Genomic DNA, 20,288 nt, shown 5'->3' with positions numbered 1-20,288 from the left:
AATAAGCTCCCTTCTTGGATGGTGGTGTGATTCTTGCCTATACAAGAGCAATCTGGGTTGCAGCAAGAAAAAGCTCTTACTGAATCCCTGAACTTTGTCTGGTATTTGTAGGACACAATGCATCATGTGTCTTGTAATATCTCATTTATTTAAAATTTACCAACACTTCCTTATTTTTAATTGTGTCTTCATTTGTCATTGTTTGCACAGCATTTGAGGTAGGCACTGCTGATTTTGAACCAGCAGTATTATGTGCTTAGTTTTGTTTCTAAGCCACTGGATATTGTGTTTTCTTTGTACTTTGTGGAGCGGAGATGACAACAGAAAAAGACTGCAAAGTATAATCCTTCCAAGTGTAATCCCAGTGAAAGAAAACATAAATAAAACCACTTGTATTTTGGCATTCCTTTTTCCCTTTTGTTATTTCTGTAACTTGGCATGTATTCCAATAAAGCTATAGAACATTTCTGTATATTGCAGAATTGTGCAATAGTTACTGAGAATTTGTCCTCTTTAAAATAAAAATTCTGTGTAGGATATTAAAAAAAAAAAAAATCCAAATATTGTAGCGCCTCTTAAAATAACTAGACTGAGCATAGCAGGGTGAGGGTGAGCCCTTCCTGTAAAAACACCTCTTTTTTCTTTTCAGTTTAAGACTGTATCTGAAGGTGCTTCATTCCACAGTTTACAGAACAAAGTCTGAACTAATACCAAAAGGAGATGTGTCAGGGGGTGCTGATGTTGAGTTTTCTTAATTATCACTGAAGTCCAGTGTCAAAAAAAGACTGAACAGATCTTGTCGTATAAACCTGTTTCACATGAGACCAGACCCACGGGTTCAGAAGCCAGCCTAAATAGCCCAGAGCAAAAATCCCTTTCGCAGTCATTGACAACAGTCCTGTTGATTGTCATAGGACAAAGTTTCACTCAAGCCCTTGATCCTTTATACTGAACTCCAAGCTGCTCAAGGGGGAGATTCTTCTTTTTTGTGGTTCCTACTCGGGTTGGATGCAATTCAGTGCCATTATTGCTATAGGGACTGTTGCACCACTTCCTAGTGGAATCTGGATTTAAAAAACAAAGAGAGTAATCCAATATATTTCCTTCCAAAATATTTCTTGGTATTATGAAAGCATAACTCCTTTAACTTCAGGATTCCAGGAGAGATTTATAGGAGTTTTACTGCATGTATTCAGAACAATAAGTTGTGTTTCTGTGGGATTTTTCTAGCAGAAAAGGTGTGAAAATATGAAATGGAACTGTACCTTGAAAAATCTGTACGTAAGCCTTAGGTGTGTTATAATCTTTTGTCTGTTGTAAATAATCTTGTTTCATTAGAAAAATGAGCTGTGGGCATTATGAAGTATGGTGACATTCAGTATTCAGTCCTGAGTCCAAGTACGGGCACCAGAAGACGAAAAAGTTAACCCAAAATTGATGTGGTACTTCTCATGTAAATATACAGAAGAAATACAGAGACACTAAATATGTTTTGTTTTATTAAAGTGATTTGCAGTGAGTTAAATTCACAAGAGATGTGGCATTTCTAGATGGTGTTTCTTTCCTAAAATATTGTATCTAATGAGAGTATGTAAGTTCTGTCAGAAATCTAACCTGCCTTTATCATTTTTATGTTTTATAAAGCTATGTAAAGTGCAAGTGGTTATGATGTGAAAAGTTTAAACTGGTTTTTTTGTAAACGCACATTATATATTTTGAGTTACAGTAATTGTTTTGAATTATTTGAATTCAAACATTACCCTTATTCTCCTGCTAAGCTCTCTAAGTCTAGCAAGGGAATATTTTATAACAACTAACCTGAACAAAACAGAGAGAATCGTTCAAAATAGCTATTTCCTATCAGTTTAAAATATAATCAAGTGAAGCAGCTGTTCTTGTTCTTAACATACTCTTTTGAAAAAAATTTCATAGTTTAATGAAAAATGTCTCTTCTCATAAACCTTGAAATACTCACACATGTAAAAAGTCATAATGTTTTGGCAAATAGTTCTTTGCAAGGAGTGTGCATGAGACATACCTGCAGCATAACTGCAGTGCTTATATAAAGTATGCTCAATAGGATTAGAAGACACAAGCTAAAAAAAAAAAAATAATTACAAAATCACGAGTCTTGTGGCCAAACTGTGGTGCCCTCACTTGCAGAGGAGAGAAATTGCCCACAGAACTATTTCCATGGAAGTCAGTGGGACTACTTGTATACATAATGTCTTGCAAGGCAGAGATTCCCTGGCTCACAGTAAAGTGAATTCAGGAAATAAATACATGGATGTGGGGAGAATAACTACCGGCAGGATTAATAGTCTCTCTCTGTTTTTAGGAATCCATGGATCATCTTTTGCCCTTGACATAAAAGATTTCCTACTTAAAACAAGTCTCAAAGAAAGAGCCAGATCTCTGGTGGGCCCTTTTTGCTGCTCTGTTAATGTGGAAGCCAAGTGGTGTAAACACAGTGGTGATCCTGGCCCAGAGCAATCTATTCCAAAAATATACATCGATCTGAGAGGAGGACTGCTGCAGGTCTGTATAAGCTGCTTATGGTTCTGCTGTTGAACTGGCTTTGGATGATTGAGATTTCATAAATAAATTTTATGGAGTATTCATAAATAAATTGCAGCCTAGAACAGTTCATTGGGTTGGTGGGTTTTGCTTGTTTGCTTTGGGTGGGGTTTATTTTACTTTTTAAAATAAGTATCTGTTCTTTCATGTAAAACTGTTGATTGAAAAATCGTGTACAATATTTTGGTTTTGTTTTTTTTTTTAATACTGCTTAAGCCATGTATTGTAGCTGTATGTGTGTGTTCCCTTAAAACTACTGGATCAAATTACTAACACTTAATATCTAGGACCCTGTTCTGATGTGTGTGTGTTTGTCCATGAGCTATGCATCTGTAATGCTTTGGGGTAGCTTTAAGAAATACATATCCTTTCTTTTTAAACTTACACCGATTTCTCAGGGGAGTAATTATACGCTGTTGTTTGTAGCAATTAATACTCAGTTTTCCATGCTATCCTCTCCTTTTTGGAAATGCCCACAACTTGAAATCAGTCCAAGAAGCATGAGAGTTCTTGAAATGAAAAATAGATTCTGTGGGGCTTAAACAAGTGGGCTTTAAGATATGTCTTATTTTAATTATTTTTATTGTAGTATCTCTACACCCCAAATGTTTAAAAATAAATACATAAATCAAACATATAAAAGACAAAAAGGAAATTTTGACATTTAGTCATGTCATTAGGTCTTTTCCCAGAATTGGCATTAAAAGTTTTTAAAACCACAATGCTGAGAATAGGGATAATTGAATAATACACATTTTTAAAAATCAGATCTTTAAAGTCAGTTTCTTTCTCTGCTTCTTTTTTATTTGTTATTTACAGGTACTTGGCTGACTCTATCTAATTGTTGTTAATAATTAGAAAAAAGTTTTGTGGGTTTTTATTCCAAAATTTTGGGGTTTTGACAAGGACCAGAAAAATATCTATAAATCTAAGAAAGCCAGTTATTATTAGAGCTTACACTGGGATAATTAGCTTTTGCAGAAAACTGTTAAGTATTTGGTCTGGCAGAATTAATTTGAGAATGCTGACAAAAGCATTAGCAATTCTGTTTCAAATTAATATATTTATGGCTAATGATATTACCAGCTCTAAATGTGACCTCATCTTCTATCACTGTTAATTGGTATTGCAGCCGAGCCCAGAGAAGTTATGTGAAATTGGTGCCTCATCTGTGAATGTTGTGGTAGGAGTTCCATGCTGTGGAGTTCCAGCTGCCTAAAAATAAAATGTATAAAAGTGAGGGAGAAAAAGCATTCCTCCCTCCTCTATCAGCTGGGGACTAAGGCTTCTGAGATTGGCTTAGGTGACATGGAGCTCCTTTGTGGTGATGCTCAACCGAGTGTGGGACCCTGAGCTTGGACGTACTCAGAAAATGCAGTTGATGCACTAAATTAGTGCAGGTCTGGTTAGTTCAGGACTGGCTGTGTAGCTGTGTTTCAAGAGGGTCTTTGTTCCATGAGCTTACATGTATATGCAGGAGAAGGAAAAGCCTCCTTCTCGACAGATGTACTACACTCCCTTTAGGCATCTTCTGGGGGTTTTTTTCATATTTGAAAATTTGCACTGCTCTTTATGCGCACACCTGACTTGTTTACTTTACTCTTACCCATACCATGGACTTTAAAGTTACTGCCTGATGATTTTTATTTCATCCCACACTGATTCTAAGTCTTACTTCTTTATTAGTTGCTAGTTGCTTCCCTGTTGTCCCTGTTGCTTCTGGGCCCACTTCTATACATGACGAGCAAGGGACTTGTCCCTGTTAATGTGATTTTCTCAAACAGGAGTTTGATTTGAGAAAAGCAGTGCTGCTTTTCAAAGCTGGGAGAGAGGAATGTCTGCTTGCCTATTATTTTGCTGTAAAGCGTATGAACCTTCTGGACTTTAAATGCCACTTCTTATTAGATATTTTTCTAAATTTCTGTTTTAAACTTCAGAAACCTTTACACTTTTAAACCTCACTGTGAGAACTTACAGCACATCGAATTCATATGTTGCATATACTCAATATTTGTGTTTGAGATCATCTTTTGTATGTGTTTTTAGTCATCATCTTTGCCATGTCACTTAGTTTTTAATGCATTCCAGAATTCCACTACTGGAGCAACAAGCTCTTTGAACAGCTTAAAGTTTGCATCTTTAAGGTCTGTCATATCTTAAACTGCAAAACTTGTGGCCAGTCCTAGCATTATGTACTACACAGCAAGTTCTTGCTTGTGACTTTAAGATCTGTGCTGTTCCAGGCAGCATCAGTATCAGTTGTAAGTGGTAAGAATTAATACTTTCTTTCAAATGATGAAAAGAACAAATTTGCTGAATGGTTTTGTAGAGATTTTTTGTTGCTCCTGTTCTTTATTTTCACACTAAGGATACTTGCAAGCAGGTACAGCAGTCTGAAAGCCATATAAAGTGCCTATTGTTTTGCAGAGGTTTTTTTCTTCAAAAATGACTGAACAGTTGTGTGTAATTGTTTTATCTTTTTCTTTTCTCTTTTTTTTTTAAGGTTTTCTGGGGTCAGGAGCATTTGAACTGTTTAGTTCTTCTCCAGGAGCTTCTGTGGCAGTACCTTACTAAAAAGTGCAGTGTAGAGACATTGATAGCTAAACGTACACACCCAACTTGTTTTTCTAAGGAAAGGAATCAGGCCTCAAAAACTGAGCATACCTCAGATGATCTGAGAACTGGCCTGTTCCAGTATATACAAGATGCAGGTAAGAATATTATTGCTCTTTATTTTATTGTTTCTTTTTTTATTATAAAGTAAATACAGTAGTAATCTATTAAATATTATTTGCCTCTTACAACGAATAACTTTATAGCTTTTGGAAAAGCAGTTGAAAAGACATCTGCTGGAATTAAAAGAAAAAAAAACAAACTTTTTTGACTTCTTTCCATTAAGCTGTAATCTTTTAAAAGTCAGGGAAATTGCTTTTTTATTTTCTCTCCTTTTGATCCTGAGGGGTTTATTTTTAACTACTTTGGTCTCATAAACCAGCATGCTTCTTTCTAGAAATTATATAACAGATTATAGCTTTCCTTCATTTGACAGAAGCACAAAAACTGCCTGGTGCCTACGAAGTTGTGTTTTACAATGAAACCGAGGATAGTCCAGGAATGATGTTGTGGAGATATCCAGAACCCAGAGTGCTCACTCTTGTAAGAATTAACCCTGTTCCTTTTAATACCACTGAAGACCCAGATATTAGCACTGCTGACCTTGGAGATGTTCTTCAGGTGGGTAATGAGAGTTTTCTACTTTTATTAACAAAAGAAAACATTACTGCTGTAAAGTGAAGGTTTTCAAACATAGGTTTGTTAAAAATTAGCACAAAACAAATGTGGGGAGCTCTGTAAAGTCACTAGGAGATAAATTCCACAGCTTGAGCACATCTTTGGTTTTAAAACTACTTGTTCAAACATTTTAATTACTTCTCTGTAACGTTCTTCCATGATGTAATAAGCTATAGCCAAATTTATTGGTTCTGGTTTCCAAGCATACAGGGTTTTTATGCTGGCTTCCTATGATTTCGTCCATCAGTCTTTAAAGACTTCGTTTGATTTGAAACTAAAAAATGTGAGGAATGACATGGTTTGAAATTGCCAAGATTCAGTGAAATCATTGAACTTTAATCTCCAATTCAGCCATCTTCTCCTGTCTCTGTGGTGACAGGCGGCTGTCCTTCTAGTAAGATCCATGGGGTAGAGAGAGACGACCTGTTTTCTCTTGTTTTGCTTTGAGAGGGTTGAAATGGGCTTCAGTTTGACTGTGTGAGATCATGCAACTGGCCTTCAAAGAAGAGCTGAGTGCTGCAGCTGTGTGACTCTATGCCCCAAAAATAGACCATAACTCACAATTACACTGATCCTTGGCTCTGAGAATTTTTGCTTTCTAAAATACACAGTCAGGTAGCTACATTTGCTCCTGTCTAGTGTAATTCATCTTTATAAATTCACTTACTCTTTGCATACCTATTTTGGTTTTAGCTCAATTTTAATTTTGTTAATCTCAGATTCCTTTCTGTATTACAAATTGGGTCTGTCTTTTTTTTTTTTTATTTCAATCTGCTTGTTAATCAGAATAGTGTTGTGAGTCAAGGGAAATAGGTATCTCCCAGGTCTTCCTATTTGTTCAGAAATCTTTTATATTTCATTATTGCTATAACATTAAAAATTGCTTTTGAAATTGAATTATGCACCAATATGCTTTAAGTTATGGATAAGTAGGATAATCTTCCTCAGATAAATGGTATAATGTTATTACCATGCACATACTGTTAGTGAGATCATGTAAGTGTTCTGCCAATTTCTTTGCCCTCTAGACAGTCAAATGTCATCTCCTTTTAGTTATATGAAAATTAAAATTAAATGGAAAAAAATCAGCACCACTTGGCATGAGGTTTCAATCAAAGATCAAAATTGTATTATGGTATGCTGTCTTGATGACCCTATTAGGTTGCTATGAAAGCCAGCAATTTACCTTCTTTCAGGATGGTATTTTCAGAGCACAGCACACCAAATTTTTGGTATAATTGCATTAAACTTCCATTATAGATAACAGACATCATGAGCATAATGTACGTGTTTGTGTAATAATATGACCCTGTGCAGGGGGAACATTGATTCTTCAAGTGGGCATGCACAGCTGGATTTTAAGTAACACACATGTTCTTCTGCTTTATACAGTCTAGAGAAGAGGTGGTGGTTGTAATTGTCCTGCGATTGCCTTGGACAGTAAGATAGAAACTGGGAAGCACTCAGCTATCAGTGTTCAGGTTCTGCCAGCTTCTACTGGTCTTTGTGGAATTGTTTGGATTTTAATTTGGTATTATACATTGACCACAGAGAACTGTTTACATCAGTCTTGTTTTAACGGTGTTGTCAAGCATTCTGGTATACCTTCTCTCCATAATGCGTTTTACTGTGGTACATTCTCTTTTTAAGATCTGTCAGTTTTATGATTGATTAATTCTTAGTCTTACTTACAAGGAAGAGATGAAGGATATCTGCCAAATTAGAGGACATCTATTAAAAAACCGTGCTTTCGGGCACACAGAGTACAGAAATGCCTACAAGGGGGTCCATATTTTGGTACTGGGCCATTAATTATGGCAGTAATTGTTGCCTGGCTCTAGTGGTGATTTATCACATTTTCCAGAAATGGCCATGCACCTACACAGAGCAGCTCTGCACAGTGTAGATAAACAGCCTTTTTAAACATGGACAGTATGCATTCTTCTAGTAGTCTGACATAGATATGTGAATAGAATAAGTAATACAGAGTTGATTTTCAAATTTGTTGGGTAAACTACATTTGCTAAATACTCATCTCAGTCTTTAGATTGTTTTATTCAGGAGGTCTTTTATCAGCGCCACTTTTTTCTCCATATGGATATATGTCTGTTTCTTAATATACTGCGTATTTACCGCATATGGAAAATTCACAAAATATAAAGAGAAAAAAAGACAAAACAACACTTTTATTCACTTTGAGACTTGAAACATTAGAGGAACATCTGCAAGCCAAAATCTTTAACTTTTTTGTAAAAAGGTTCTAAATTTAAGTACAATAACGGTATCAAAGTACATTAAAATATATTTTAAAAACTTTCCCAGGATTCTGTATATGTTCAAATGCTAGGAAGACCCATAATGTCACCAGCTGTGTTACCAGTTTCCCTTAATCATGTACTTTACATAAACCCAGGCAAAGGTGCACTTCTGTAGTTTGTCTTGAATTAAAAGTTTGCCAGTTACATGTTCTTTCTTTCCAAGTAAGTTGCTGTGACATTTAATCTAGCTTTCTATCTTTGTTAAACTTTAGGCATATCATTTTATTCATGGTTTTAGAAGTTTCTTTGCTTTCGTAGCTATTTAAATTCCTGAAACTTGCAAAAGCATCACCATAAAGAGAATTTTTCTAGATACTGAAGTTGCATGTCATCTGCTGCAGCCGAAGGATAAGTGAACAGCTTCAGATTATAAGAGTTCATATGAGCTGTATTTTTTCTGTTAACCTTACCTTGCTGCTATCTCTAGATTGTCCCAAGAGCTTATTTACAGAATCATAGAATCATAGAATAGTTAGGGTTGGAAAGGACCTTAAGATCATCTAGTTCCAACCCCCCTGCCATGAGCAGGGACACCACACACTAAACTATGTCGCCCAAGGCTCTGTCCAGCCTGGCGTTGAACACCTCCAGGGTTGGAGCATTCACAACTTCCTTGGGCAACCTATTCCAGTGCCTCACCACCCTCACTGTGAAGAACTTCTTCCTTATATCTAATCTAAACTTTCCCTGTTTCAGTTTAAAGCCATTACCCCTTGTCCTACCACTAGAGTCCCTAATGAAGAGTCCCTCCCCAGCATCCTTGTAGGCCCCCTTCAGATACTGGAAGGCTGCTATGAGATCTTCTCCACGCAGCCTTCTCTTCTCCAGGCTGAACAGCCCCAACTTTCTCAGCCTGTCTTCATACGGGAGGTGCTCCAGCCCTCTTATCATCCTCGTGGCCCTCGTCTGGACTTGCTCCAGCAGCTCCATGTCCTTTTTATGTTGAGGACACCAGAACTGGACACAATACTCCAAGTGAGGCCTCACAAGAGCAGAGTAGAGGGGCAGGATCACCTCCTTTGACCGGTTGCTCATGCTTCTTTTGATACAGCATTTACTTTTGTTGTTGTAAAGGTAAGTGGTTTCACTGGTCAAGTTTATAATACTGTTTTACAACTCCAACATTGTTGCTTTTATTTCTGAAGGGAAGAGGAAGAACTGGTATTTCTGCCATGGTACAGCATGTTGCATTTTCTTCAGTGATTCGAAATAGAAGTTTGATCTATTTGTTTAAAGGAAGTGAGAGAGAATCCTAGATGCACTTGCAAGAAACTACATCAGGATTGTATTTCTTTTGGGAGATTGAGTATATGTACTTGTTGTTCTTCCTGTTTACCAGACGTTGCAACCCCATTCTATTTAATTTATATTCCCTCATTGTCCCATTTGCATATGCTACAAATGTTCTTTGGCTCTCTGTGACTTATCATTCTTGCAAACACCTTTACACATCCCTGGTACCTCCTCCTACATCACTGCCAAGATCTGTTCTGTATATACCTTCTCAAAGTTTATATGGTAATATTCGTAAGTTCTTATAATGAAGGACATACACAGGCATTATTTTCAGAGCACAAAATCAATTAAGTAAAGCAAAACCAACTTGTCACTGTGCTTGCAAATCTTTTGGGTGCAACCTTGTGTAGCTAACTAAAAAAAAAAAAGTTAATACTGAGTTCTGTGTCAAGAAAGAGGTGTGGTATTGGTGTAGAATATTCCTCAGTCTTTTATACTGAACATCTTTCCAGTTCCTTGATCAAAACTGTCAACTCCTATCTGTTCTGTTGGTTTCTGTTTAATTTCTACTAATGGTTGCCTGTGTTCCAAGTTGTGAGATTTTTTTGGTTGGTGTTTAGAAAGCTCTAAGTATCTTAGTGAAGATCAATGTGGGGTGAAGGAATATACACACAAGAGCAGTAGTTTCATGTTCTTACCAGAAGAAAAAGTAAATAGGCTTCATTTTGTCCAAGTTATGTGATTAATACTGCTCTAAGCCACCTTATGTACCCCTTTCATAAGGGGGGTCTACAGAAAAGACCTTCACGCAGGCACTCAAATCTTGGTAAAGGCATACCATTTTGATCTTGACTTCTGCTAAGATTATTTTAGAAATACATCAAGAAGGAAAAGCGTGTTCCACTGATAACTTCACTTAAGACAATACACATTTCCTAAGAGTGAAGTTAATCCCAGTGCTGACTCCATCTAATGTCATGTAAACCAGGGTAATCCATTACTGCCCAAATCAGCAAGGGAAGGGTGAAACGATGTTGATGTAAGAATCATATTCAACCCTTAGGAGCAGAGGTAAGTCCAAACCTGGAAAAAAAATCAAAAAATTATTTCAAAAGGTAATAAGCAACATGAAATATCAATGCCATTAATTTAAAATACTGAAGATTGATACTGATACGTCAAAAGGAATGCTCTCTGAGATTTTCTCAGTTAAAACAGGTACAACTTTTACATGATTCAAGTAGATCACTGGTAAGAGAAAGTCTTGGGTTGAAGATATGTGGATAAGCAACTTTAAAAGCCTATTTTGTTATGTACTTACAGAAATTATGTACACAAAACCAGGGAGACAAAGCCTACTGTTCTTGCTCCAGAAGTTAGTGTTACATTTAGGACACTCTCTTATGCAGATAATTTCTATAGCAAAAATCGTGCAAAAGGTCTGTTATCTGTGATGTCCTTGTTGCATAGCAGTTCAAAGTTGGAATCTGTTGGTGGTGATGATACTCATTCTTGTGAATCTGTCCGTAAAATGTCTTCCCCTGAGGACTTTGAAGTCTGGTAATAGCCTTCAAGCAAAATATGTTTTTTACGGTAGATAGTGACTTTAAAATTGTATAGATACAATATGGAGTTGGCTATATTTAGGTGTTAAGCTCAAAGAAAGTGCTGTTGGATATCTTTGCCATGGGGCTTAAAACTGTGCTTGCAATATGCACTTAGTTTCTTCCTGTGTCTTCCTGCAGTCTAAGGGTCTCAGATTTACATGTGTCTTTGTCTCTGATTAGCCTGTGTGGGTTTACTTCTCTCATTTCATCTGGGCCACGTATGTATATCATTTATCTTTACGAAGAATGAGGTTGACAAGTTTGGATTGGCAGGGGAGAAAGCTCACCAAAACAGGAAAGCAATTTCTGTGCTGTCAGGGAAGTATTCTGCTTTTCTGTGCAGGCAGGTGAAGAGAACATGCAAATGATTTCCTATGCAGCTGAAGGCCTATTTTTGGCTAGTGAACCTTTTGCAGAGATGCTCAGTGTTTGCCACCCATTGTAGAGTTATCTTTCCTGTAATGGATATTGCTGGCACTGCTGCATATCTCAAACAAAAAGCTATGTATTGTCACAAGAGCATTTGCACAAGTGGTTATGGATTTAAAAGGTGGAGAAAAGCAGATTTGTCTAACCAAAGTGATCATATGTGTAATGCTTCAAATTCTGAGCTCTCTGATTTATTTAAGCTGCATCATCAACAGAGACTTAAAATTCTTTCTTTTGGAGTGTCATCCAGTGAAAGATACAAGCTGTTAAAACTTACAAGACAAAAGGAAGATAATCTATGGCATTTGTTCAGTTCTCCATATGAAGTTAAAATAAAGTATCTACTGAACTATAACTCTGACAGGTTTTTCTATTTGAGGATGTTTCCCTTGTGTACCTGCTAGGATTCCTACTGCATGCAAGCGTAGTCAGCATTATAACGGTTAATGAAAAGATGAATGTGTGCTGAGGTCTTTCTTCCTTATACAGTGTCCTAATAAACAAAGCACTTACTCCTGGTTTTAAAAAGTAGTGATTAAATTAACCAAATTTCAAGATCTGCTGGAGGAAATCAGGGCAGTGAGCGTAGTTCTGAGGTTGCGAGGGCTTAACTGAGATGTAATGAGGAAAGACTAGGTAAATAAAACCACTCTGGTAAAATCCACTCAGAGCATTTGCTGCGATGTTGAAATCTCCTGTAAGAGAGCGTAAAATATTTCCAACTTCAAAAGATGAGGATTCAAAGAATTGTCTGTCGCGTTGCTTTACATGCTTAGGTTATTTAAATAAAGCTTTTGCAAGCTCTGCAGTCTGGAATCTGATTTTTTCAACACTGTCAGCCAATAAACAGTCATTTTCTAACACCTTGTGGTTGTTTAAACAGTGGCTTAAGGAAGCATGAGCTTAAGAATGACTGACATTAGACCTACTGTACGTCATTATTCCAGGGAGGATTTGACATGACAGTCAACAGGAGAAGAATTATCATCAATGTCGAAGACATTCATTTTTCCTTTTAACATAGAATACCTCATTTTTGGCTGGCTCTGCTTCCTTTTTACTTTTCATTCCGTGTTGGGGCTACAGTGTTCAGCTGGGCATTTGAGAGTCTGGTAAAAGAGCTTTTTGGGAAACCACAAATTTTATTCACGTTTGATTTATTTCTTATATTCCCAAAGCAACAACAACTATTTTGGAAATCCAGATGATTTGTGTGTGACAGGTTAGTGATTTAAATTCATTAGATAATAAGCTGTAAAGTTCAACCATGCTTATTGATAAACCTGTTGGTTTGCAAATTTTTGACTCTACTGCCACACAGTTCAGTCATGTCTTCAGATAATCAGACTTTTTAGATGGATGGTGAAATAATTTGTCTAGCTGTTGGGAATTGCTCAGAAGGCAAATTCTGTGTTTTGACTACAATTCTGCTTTTTAAAACTTCAATTTCTTGTTAATTCTACTTTTTGATGTTATTCAAAATGACTGTACTAGTTCTACTCCTACTAATGCATAGACTGTATATGGTGTTTTTGTGATCACTCTACTGTGTGAAGAGTTGCAACAAGCTTGAAACAATACAGTGTAATTGTTGAGCATATCTGATGATGAACTGGAACTGTAACAAATGCCTTTAATTATAATGTAGGAAACTACTTTCCTGTCAGTAGAAACAGTGTTTACATCCATCCATGTGTACCAAAATGGATGCAGGTCGTCATGTAAATAACTGGTCTATGTAAGAGGGCTTGTAGCCTGAGCCACTTACGCTTCAGATGATCTGGATGCAAGCAAGTTCTGTGATGCTGTGCAGAGTTTTACACAAGTTTTCCAAAGTTAAGACTCTGACTATTAATGATAAGCATTCACTTCATTTTCTTGCAAGGAAGGAAGTAGGGGCTAAAAGAATTGCAGTATTAGACAGTGAGTCTTAAGCAGATGGTGAAACAGAGCCCGTTCTCTTTAGAAATTCCAGCTATAAGCATTATTTGTGAACTTCCTTGCCTGAGAGTAGGATTATCTCAGACTTTACTGTTTTGTTACTGTATTTTGTGTGTATAATCTTAATTATTTTGCTGTGTGATCTTAGTGTTCACTGCATCGAGATGAGACCGTATCATTTGGCCTACAGTTTCTGTGCAGTCTGCAGGGAGTTAAGCGTAACTTGTTGGGAATGTTAATGGAAGTTGTGCATAATTTGCCTGTGCATCACACTGAAATTTACCCTTTGGGGTTACTGAGCCAGTGAAAATTCTACCAGGTGCCAGAAGACTGACGAAACCATCAGATTATCTTAATGACAGATTTACACTCTCCTCGTGTTCTGTACTTTTTCAGATTTTGTAACTCTGATTTATGAAACTTTTCAAACCCAAGTCCTTCCTGCTGTACGCTGATCTTGTGGCATTTCTTGTAGAAATCAGGCTTTACTGTGGTGAGGATATGTGGTCAAAATAGCCTCTATCTGAAAATTGTGCTGTACTTGATGTATTAATAGGCTGATACCCTCAATCCCAGAGGTGACTCCATTTCAGCAGTACAGTGCTTATATTATTAGTAAATACTGGTGCTTAGAAAATTAAAAGCCTTTAGAAAAATGTGGAAGATCGCTCCTGTATCAGAAAAAGAGAATAAGGAGTATTGCAAGGAGTAGGTAAGTCCCCAATATAAGAAAGATCTCCTCTCTATATACTTTTGTTTCTCAATACTTGCAACGATAAGTTGCCAATAATAAATTAAATACTGTTGCATTTGCTATTAGAAAAGGGAGGTGTCTTCACATAAACTCAGTCTCAAGATGAATGACAGTTAGTAGAAAGAAATGGGTTTGACACTTAGTAGTGTATCACTTCCCTGTTTAAAATGTCCTGCGGAAGTCTCAATTACAGCATAGCACTATTCTGTACTTTCTTAACAAAAGATGTTAGTGTGCTTAGGGTAATCTTTCCATAATGGAAAAAGCCAGTATCTGTGACAGATTACATTGCTGTACACACCTGCATTTGCTCTGAACCTGCTAGCCTGATAAATTGATAAGTTGGTCACATGTTGTTTTAAAAAGGCAAAGAACATAATTCCTAATAAAAGAATGCTACATATTTCTTCTAAAAGGTTAAAAAGCATTTCTCAGGGCTCTTAAATTACCATATTCTGATACCAAGGGAAAATAAAACCTGGGCTTAGAGTCTTGTTTGTACTTAGAGGGCTTTCCGGACAGGAAGGCAATCTTGATGCAATTCAGTAAGCCACAATACCAGTGGGGCATTACAGGTGAAAAAATTGCAGCTGTACCCCTCACCACAATGTATTACAACTGTACAGTGGAATATTTCCTGTACAGAAATAGGGCTTGGTTAACTTTGTTTCCCAAGAGTAGATCACATTAAAATGTTATAAAATCATGATTTCCTGCATTTGAATACTTGTGGTTTCTCAACTGGTTCCAATATTACAAAGGGTTTTTTATAGCTTGTATTAGTTGAAGATGTATAGAAGTTTTTCTCCAAAGTCAGCTAAAAGGCAGTTATGTATTTTTAGAGAACAGTTTCTCTCAGAAGTCAGGAGTTTTCTTTCACATCTATTACACACATTTATTATAAGTATTTAATATTTATTTTATAAACTGCAGTATAGATATAAATTTAAATAAAATGAAATAAATATGCTAATAGTACCATAAATAAATTTGTTAAATGGAGTTGAAAGAGCCAAGGTATATGTTATTACTCAGGAAGCAAAATAGTAGTTATTTTCATTATTCAGCTAAAGACCTCAGTATGACTAGGGAAAAAATTAAATTAAGCAGATACTGCATATTCAGTCTTAAAGTGAGTATTTATAATTTAAATGTTCTAACTTCAGGACAAAATTTCTTAATCAAATTCAAAGAGAAGTAAAACACACTCTGTGAAGAAATTATACAGGATAATTCTGAAAAACTTCCAGTTGTGGAATCTGATTATTCCTGAGTGTTGAAAATTGAGAGTGCACCGTAATGGAAGAACTTTAACTGCCTAAAATACACGAGTATGTAACAAGTCAAAATGGTGTCAAAGTACAGAAAATCATAATAAAAACACAAAGGGGATTGAGCTGAGGGGACAGCAAATTCTTTTTACAGCGAGAATGTTTTTAATCCTAGTACTAGTGCTAATCTTAATAATACTAATGCTTGGCTAAATTTTTACCTCACTGTAAATCACCACTTCTTTTTTTTTTTTAATTATTATTTTGTTTGGATCTTCATGAAAAGGGAAAATTGGTGGTCTGTAGCTGTGCCAGAAGAGGCTGTTTTCCGCACTGATATGATACAATCTTAGCCCTGAGGAAGGCTAAAAAAATGTTATCCGATGGGCAGTTCGGTTTGTAGCACGATTTCACGATGTCAATCAGATAAGGTAAACGGGAGCGTGGATGTTGAAGTATCGTACAGTTGACCAAAATGTTGTTCCCCTGGTCAGATTGGACTGTGTGTGTTGTGTCAACAGGCATTTTCTTTTTCATTTCTCTGTAATATATTTTTCTGCAGGGTTCTTTTGCGATTTTATATAAATAATGCTTCCAAATCAAATTTAAAAGTAATGTTCTTGGTAGTTATTGCCAGAATTTTTTCCCTAATAAAAATCTGGATAAAGCTTTTTATTTCCTACTACTGTTCACCTAAGGGGAGAATTGTATTTTTAAGGCAGTTGGCCCTAAAACACTAAAATATCCTAATAACAGAATAGCTTTATTGCAGAGCAATCAGTTTATTCTTGCTCGGGAAGCTGGAGTTAAAATCTCAGCACGGGTTGGTGTCTGACACAAAGTGCTAGTTTGTACTGTATTCTGCCTCTCATTCACTTAGGTGGCCCTGTTTGGAGGAGATAAAACACACACACGCTTCCTGTCTTCTGTGTGCATTTTCTTGTACAGTAGTTGTTTCTGGAACAAGAGTAACTTCGTTTCCAAGAGGAAGCGCCCACGATCTGTGGGACTGAGATTCAAGAACTGAACATTTATTCTGTGAAAGCTTATTTTATAGCAAAAACATGAATCAAAAGGAAGCATCGCTGAAAACAACATTAAACACGTTCTGCAACCCAGCTGTTAATATCTTTCTCAGTTGGACAAGATGTACTTTGCAGCCTAAGAGATCTACGTATGTATAGTTAAAAGTCCATTTTCATATTGATTAAAAAATTTTATGTTCCAGTATTTAAGTAATAAACCAATAATACTTTTATATAGCCTTCATTCAGCAACCTCAAAGCAGTAGGCAGATGGCCATAGCTTTTTCCTAGAGGCAAAAAAGATGTCTGAGAAAAAGATGGGATTAGATAAGAAATTGAGATATTTTAATTATTTCTGTCACAAACAGCAGTGATGTCTCTTTCTGAGGTCTGTTAGCATTATGACAATATGTATAGTGAATAATAGGTATTGATCATTTACGGTAACATAACAGCTTGTGGAAGTGCACTAGTTTTGGCCCTCAGCTCAGCTAAAGAGCTCAGGTATGGAAACATACGTAGTGGTAAGTGGTGTGTACCCGAAGCTTTTAAAATCCAAATTAGCGAAGTATTCTAAAGCTGGGAAGATAACACTAGGACATGGGAAAATCTAGAAACATGTTGTGATTATGAAAGCCTTTAAAAAGTACATATGGATCAACAGGCATTTCTCTCTCATTGTGTTTTATTATTACACATAACTTTATATGGGAACAAGGGGTATCCATGTGGTCAATAGCATGTACAACACATGGATGAAAATATTGATATGTAACAGATTCTATAGCATGTCTTGACCCCTGGTTTCCAAAAGTGCTTAATTGATTCTGGTACAGATAATATGTACACATTATATGAAGAATAAGAAAAAACGTTATCTGTCACATTGTAGTGTGTTAGTGGTTATTCTTCAGGTGGTTATTAACACTGACTTGCTGATAGGTTAACAAGCATGTGGGAAATTACTTGAGGGATGCAGGTTTTTAAGAGGTTTTTTGAGTTTCTTTTTGGGGTTGTTTTTTGGTTTTGGTTTGGTGTTTGGTTTTTTTTTGGTGAAATGTATATGATAGAGGTTTCAGCTCTGCTCAGGTTGAGATGGGTTCTGTTTGTAGAGAGCTGTATGTTCACAGACATGGTTCTCATAATGTCTATATTAATATATATGAAGATTTCTTTCTTAGAATGAGAAATTCATAGGCAACAGGAATCCACATGCTCCTAATTCAAATTATTTTTGCTCCTAGGCAACTATTTCAGTTGAGTGGTTTCTTTGTATCCTGTTCTTGGAGGGGGCAGCACTGAAACTGTCACTTGGAAGCAACTGCTTTCCTTCCTATCAGAATTTGCTAATACACCATTTTCATTCTTCATCAGAACAGTGCCACACAATTGTCAGATCTCCCATGTCTATAGCTGACATCAGTAAAGAGAAAAAAGAGGAACTTTCAAAACCTCTGCTTTGCTTTAAATATATTTATCTTATTAACAGTTTTTGTTATAAATACTTAGCGTTTAGGCTGGTTTTATGTTTTCATGAAGCTTTTCACTTTGCTTCTGTTCTCTGTTGTTAATGATTCTGAAAAAAGAAACCTAAACAAAAAAACCAAAGCATTTGACTGCTGTGATGCTTTCTGTTGACATAATCATCCTTCTAAACAGATGTTTGTGTCATAGTACATGGTTTTCTTGCAAAATTAAACTAGGAGGTTCTTGGTTAAATCTGAGTTACATGACAGTTTTATGCACATATAAGTGACAGGGACTCTACAATGATGGTTCTGTCTGCATTTTACAGGTGAATAAAATCCTTTCAATTAAAACTTTCTTTGAGAACTAGGAAAGATGACACAAAGCTATGGAGAAGTGTCTGTTGAAACATGCTTGTTTTTTGGCAAAGAAGTTTCTGGTTAGCTATGCTTTGTTAGTGTTTAGTTTTATAGGGGCAGCACTAGCACTCACATTTTCTGAGAGATAACAATTGTCTGAATTATAGCTTAGGTTTTATTCAAATATTTAAAGGTAAAAGCACCATATTTTATTCTACATGTGGGGAATTTTTTGTTGCAGCTAGTTCATTTATTCCCACTGCCTATGACTCAGTTCTGGCATTATAGCCCATTTCCAGGCTTTCACAACTATTATTTTTGGCAGCTAATATTGCCCAGAGCTACCATCTTTCCTTAAACTTATCCAGATCAGGCATTAGTAATAAACCCCATAGAACAAATAAAGCTAGATATGTAGGAATCAAAGACTCTAAGTCAACTAAGTCTTTTGCAAGCTTCAAACTAAAAAGCTTACAGTTTAGACAGTCCCAAAGCATGAGCTGTGTTTTCTATAGGCAATCACATAAAGTGTGTCTTTGACCTTTCACTTCTGATGTGCAGACAGCATCTTGAAACATGCTGTCTCTTGCTCTGGCAGATTTCTTGACATATTACAAAACAGGACAAAATTTGTGAGCAAAAATAAAGAAGAATAATCTTTTAAACATGCTTACCAGCCTGCTTTAACTTTTAGGTGATACAGTCTTTCTGACTACTCATATTGGTGAGTCCAGCAGTCATTCTTGTGCCTTTCCAAATTCTTCATAATTCACTTAAGAAGTTACCATGAAGTTCCTAAAAGGCAGAAATGTTGAAGTACCTACTTTTCTTAATATATATATATATTCCTTTAGAATTACTTACATTCTATGTTACTCCTATTGTAGTGCCACTTACGAAATTCCTTTATTGTCCTCTTTAACTTGTTCTTCTATCTTATAAATCTTAGTGGGAATAGAATTCATCACCTTGCTTAGTCTCTCGTACAATGTCTGCTACTTGCCATTTTAATTCAATTTTGTGAGATTCTCATTAGGGAGAATAGCATATTAAAAAAAAAAAAAAGAAAGTTCTGTTTGAGATGTAATTTTGAAGTAATAAATATCCTAAATAATAGGATAGCTTCATGAGACTTTTGTTGCACACATGTTACTCATTGACAGGAAAAGACAAGTTGGGTGTTGATAGGCAATAGGAGGCACAAGACCAAACCAGCTGTTCAGATATAATCAAATTCCAAAAGAATCTCAAGGTATTTTAAGGACTGAGATTTAGAAATACTCATAAATACATACTGCTGTATGTAGGAGTACCTGTGCAACCATAAAAGCCTGCAACCTTCTGTCAGAAATTATTCAGATAGAAAATATTGCAAGTATTGCAATATTTTAAATAAAATCAAACATAGACTGTAGAGGTTTAAAAGAGAAGTATGTAAGCGTGAATGACTTCACAATGTAGTCTGAAAGATAGCGAATGATGGAAGTCACTGTTTATATGTTCATAGTTAGCATAGGGGAATTCCTTGGCTATATCTGTAATTGAAGGATAGGAACATTGCTGTGGTATTGTGGTCTTCAGTGTTTGTCTACAGGTATTAAACATTAAAATAATTTAATACTGAGAAGTATTGAAATCTAAAACCATAGTGACACAAAGAGCAAAAAAGAATATGACTACAAACACAATAATGTAATATTTCATATTACATATTGCTGCACAGCACCACTGTAAGTTAGCAGCACCAGACCAAGAAGGATGTTTTCTGGGTCATCAAGCCCAGCCTCCTTCCAGTGATTATTAGTGTCTTCTTATTAACAGATCAAGCTTTTAAAAGCAGCTGTCACAAGCACAAAGGCTGTCCTTGAACCTCCCTATCTGTTTCTGTTTGGGTTTCTAGCCTTACACTTTATTCGTAGAGCAACTCGGTTTCAACCCAGAGTTTTTCTGCTATAAACTATTTCTTTCCTGAGGCTTCTGGGTAGAAAAATCATGTTCCTTTTGTTTTCCTTC

The 20,288-nt window shown here is 36.1% G+C and overlaps 1 protein-coding gene across 1 annotated transcript in view; it reads left to right on the top strand.

Moving 5' to 3' along the window:
* Positions 1–2,338: 2,338 nt before the first annotated feature.
* VPS13B (vacuolar protein sorting 13 homolog B (yeast)) overlaps positions 2,339–20,288 on the top strand; it is a gene marked incomplete at its 5' end in the record, with an annotated part of 82,496 nt that continues 64,546 nt past the window's right edge. Inside the window, 3 exons of the mRNA XM_010015584.1 lie at positions 2,339–2,538; positions 5,081–5,288; positions 5,627–5,811. Of these exons, the coding sequence (XP_010013886.1) occupies positions 2,339–2,538; positions 5,081–5,288; positions 5,627–5,811 (593 nt within the window). The remainder of the gene's footprint in view (positions 2,539–5,080; positions 5,289–5,626; positions 5,812–20,288) is intronic.

Source organism: Nestor notabilis, unplaced genomic scaffold, assembly GCF_000696875.1.
Source record: "Nestor notabilis isolate BGI_N333 unplaced genomic scaffold, ASM69687v1 scaffold15725, whole genome shotgun sequence".
Lineage (NCBI taxonomy): Eukaryota > Metazoa > Chordata > Aves > Psittaciformes > Psittacidae > Nestor > Nestor notabilis.
The sequence above is the reverse complement of the archived record's forward strand: the minus strand, read 5'-3'. Positions and strand labels throughout refer to the sequence as shown.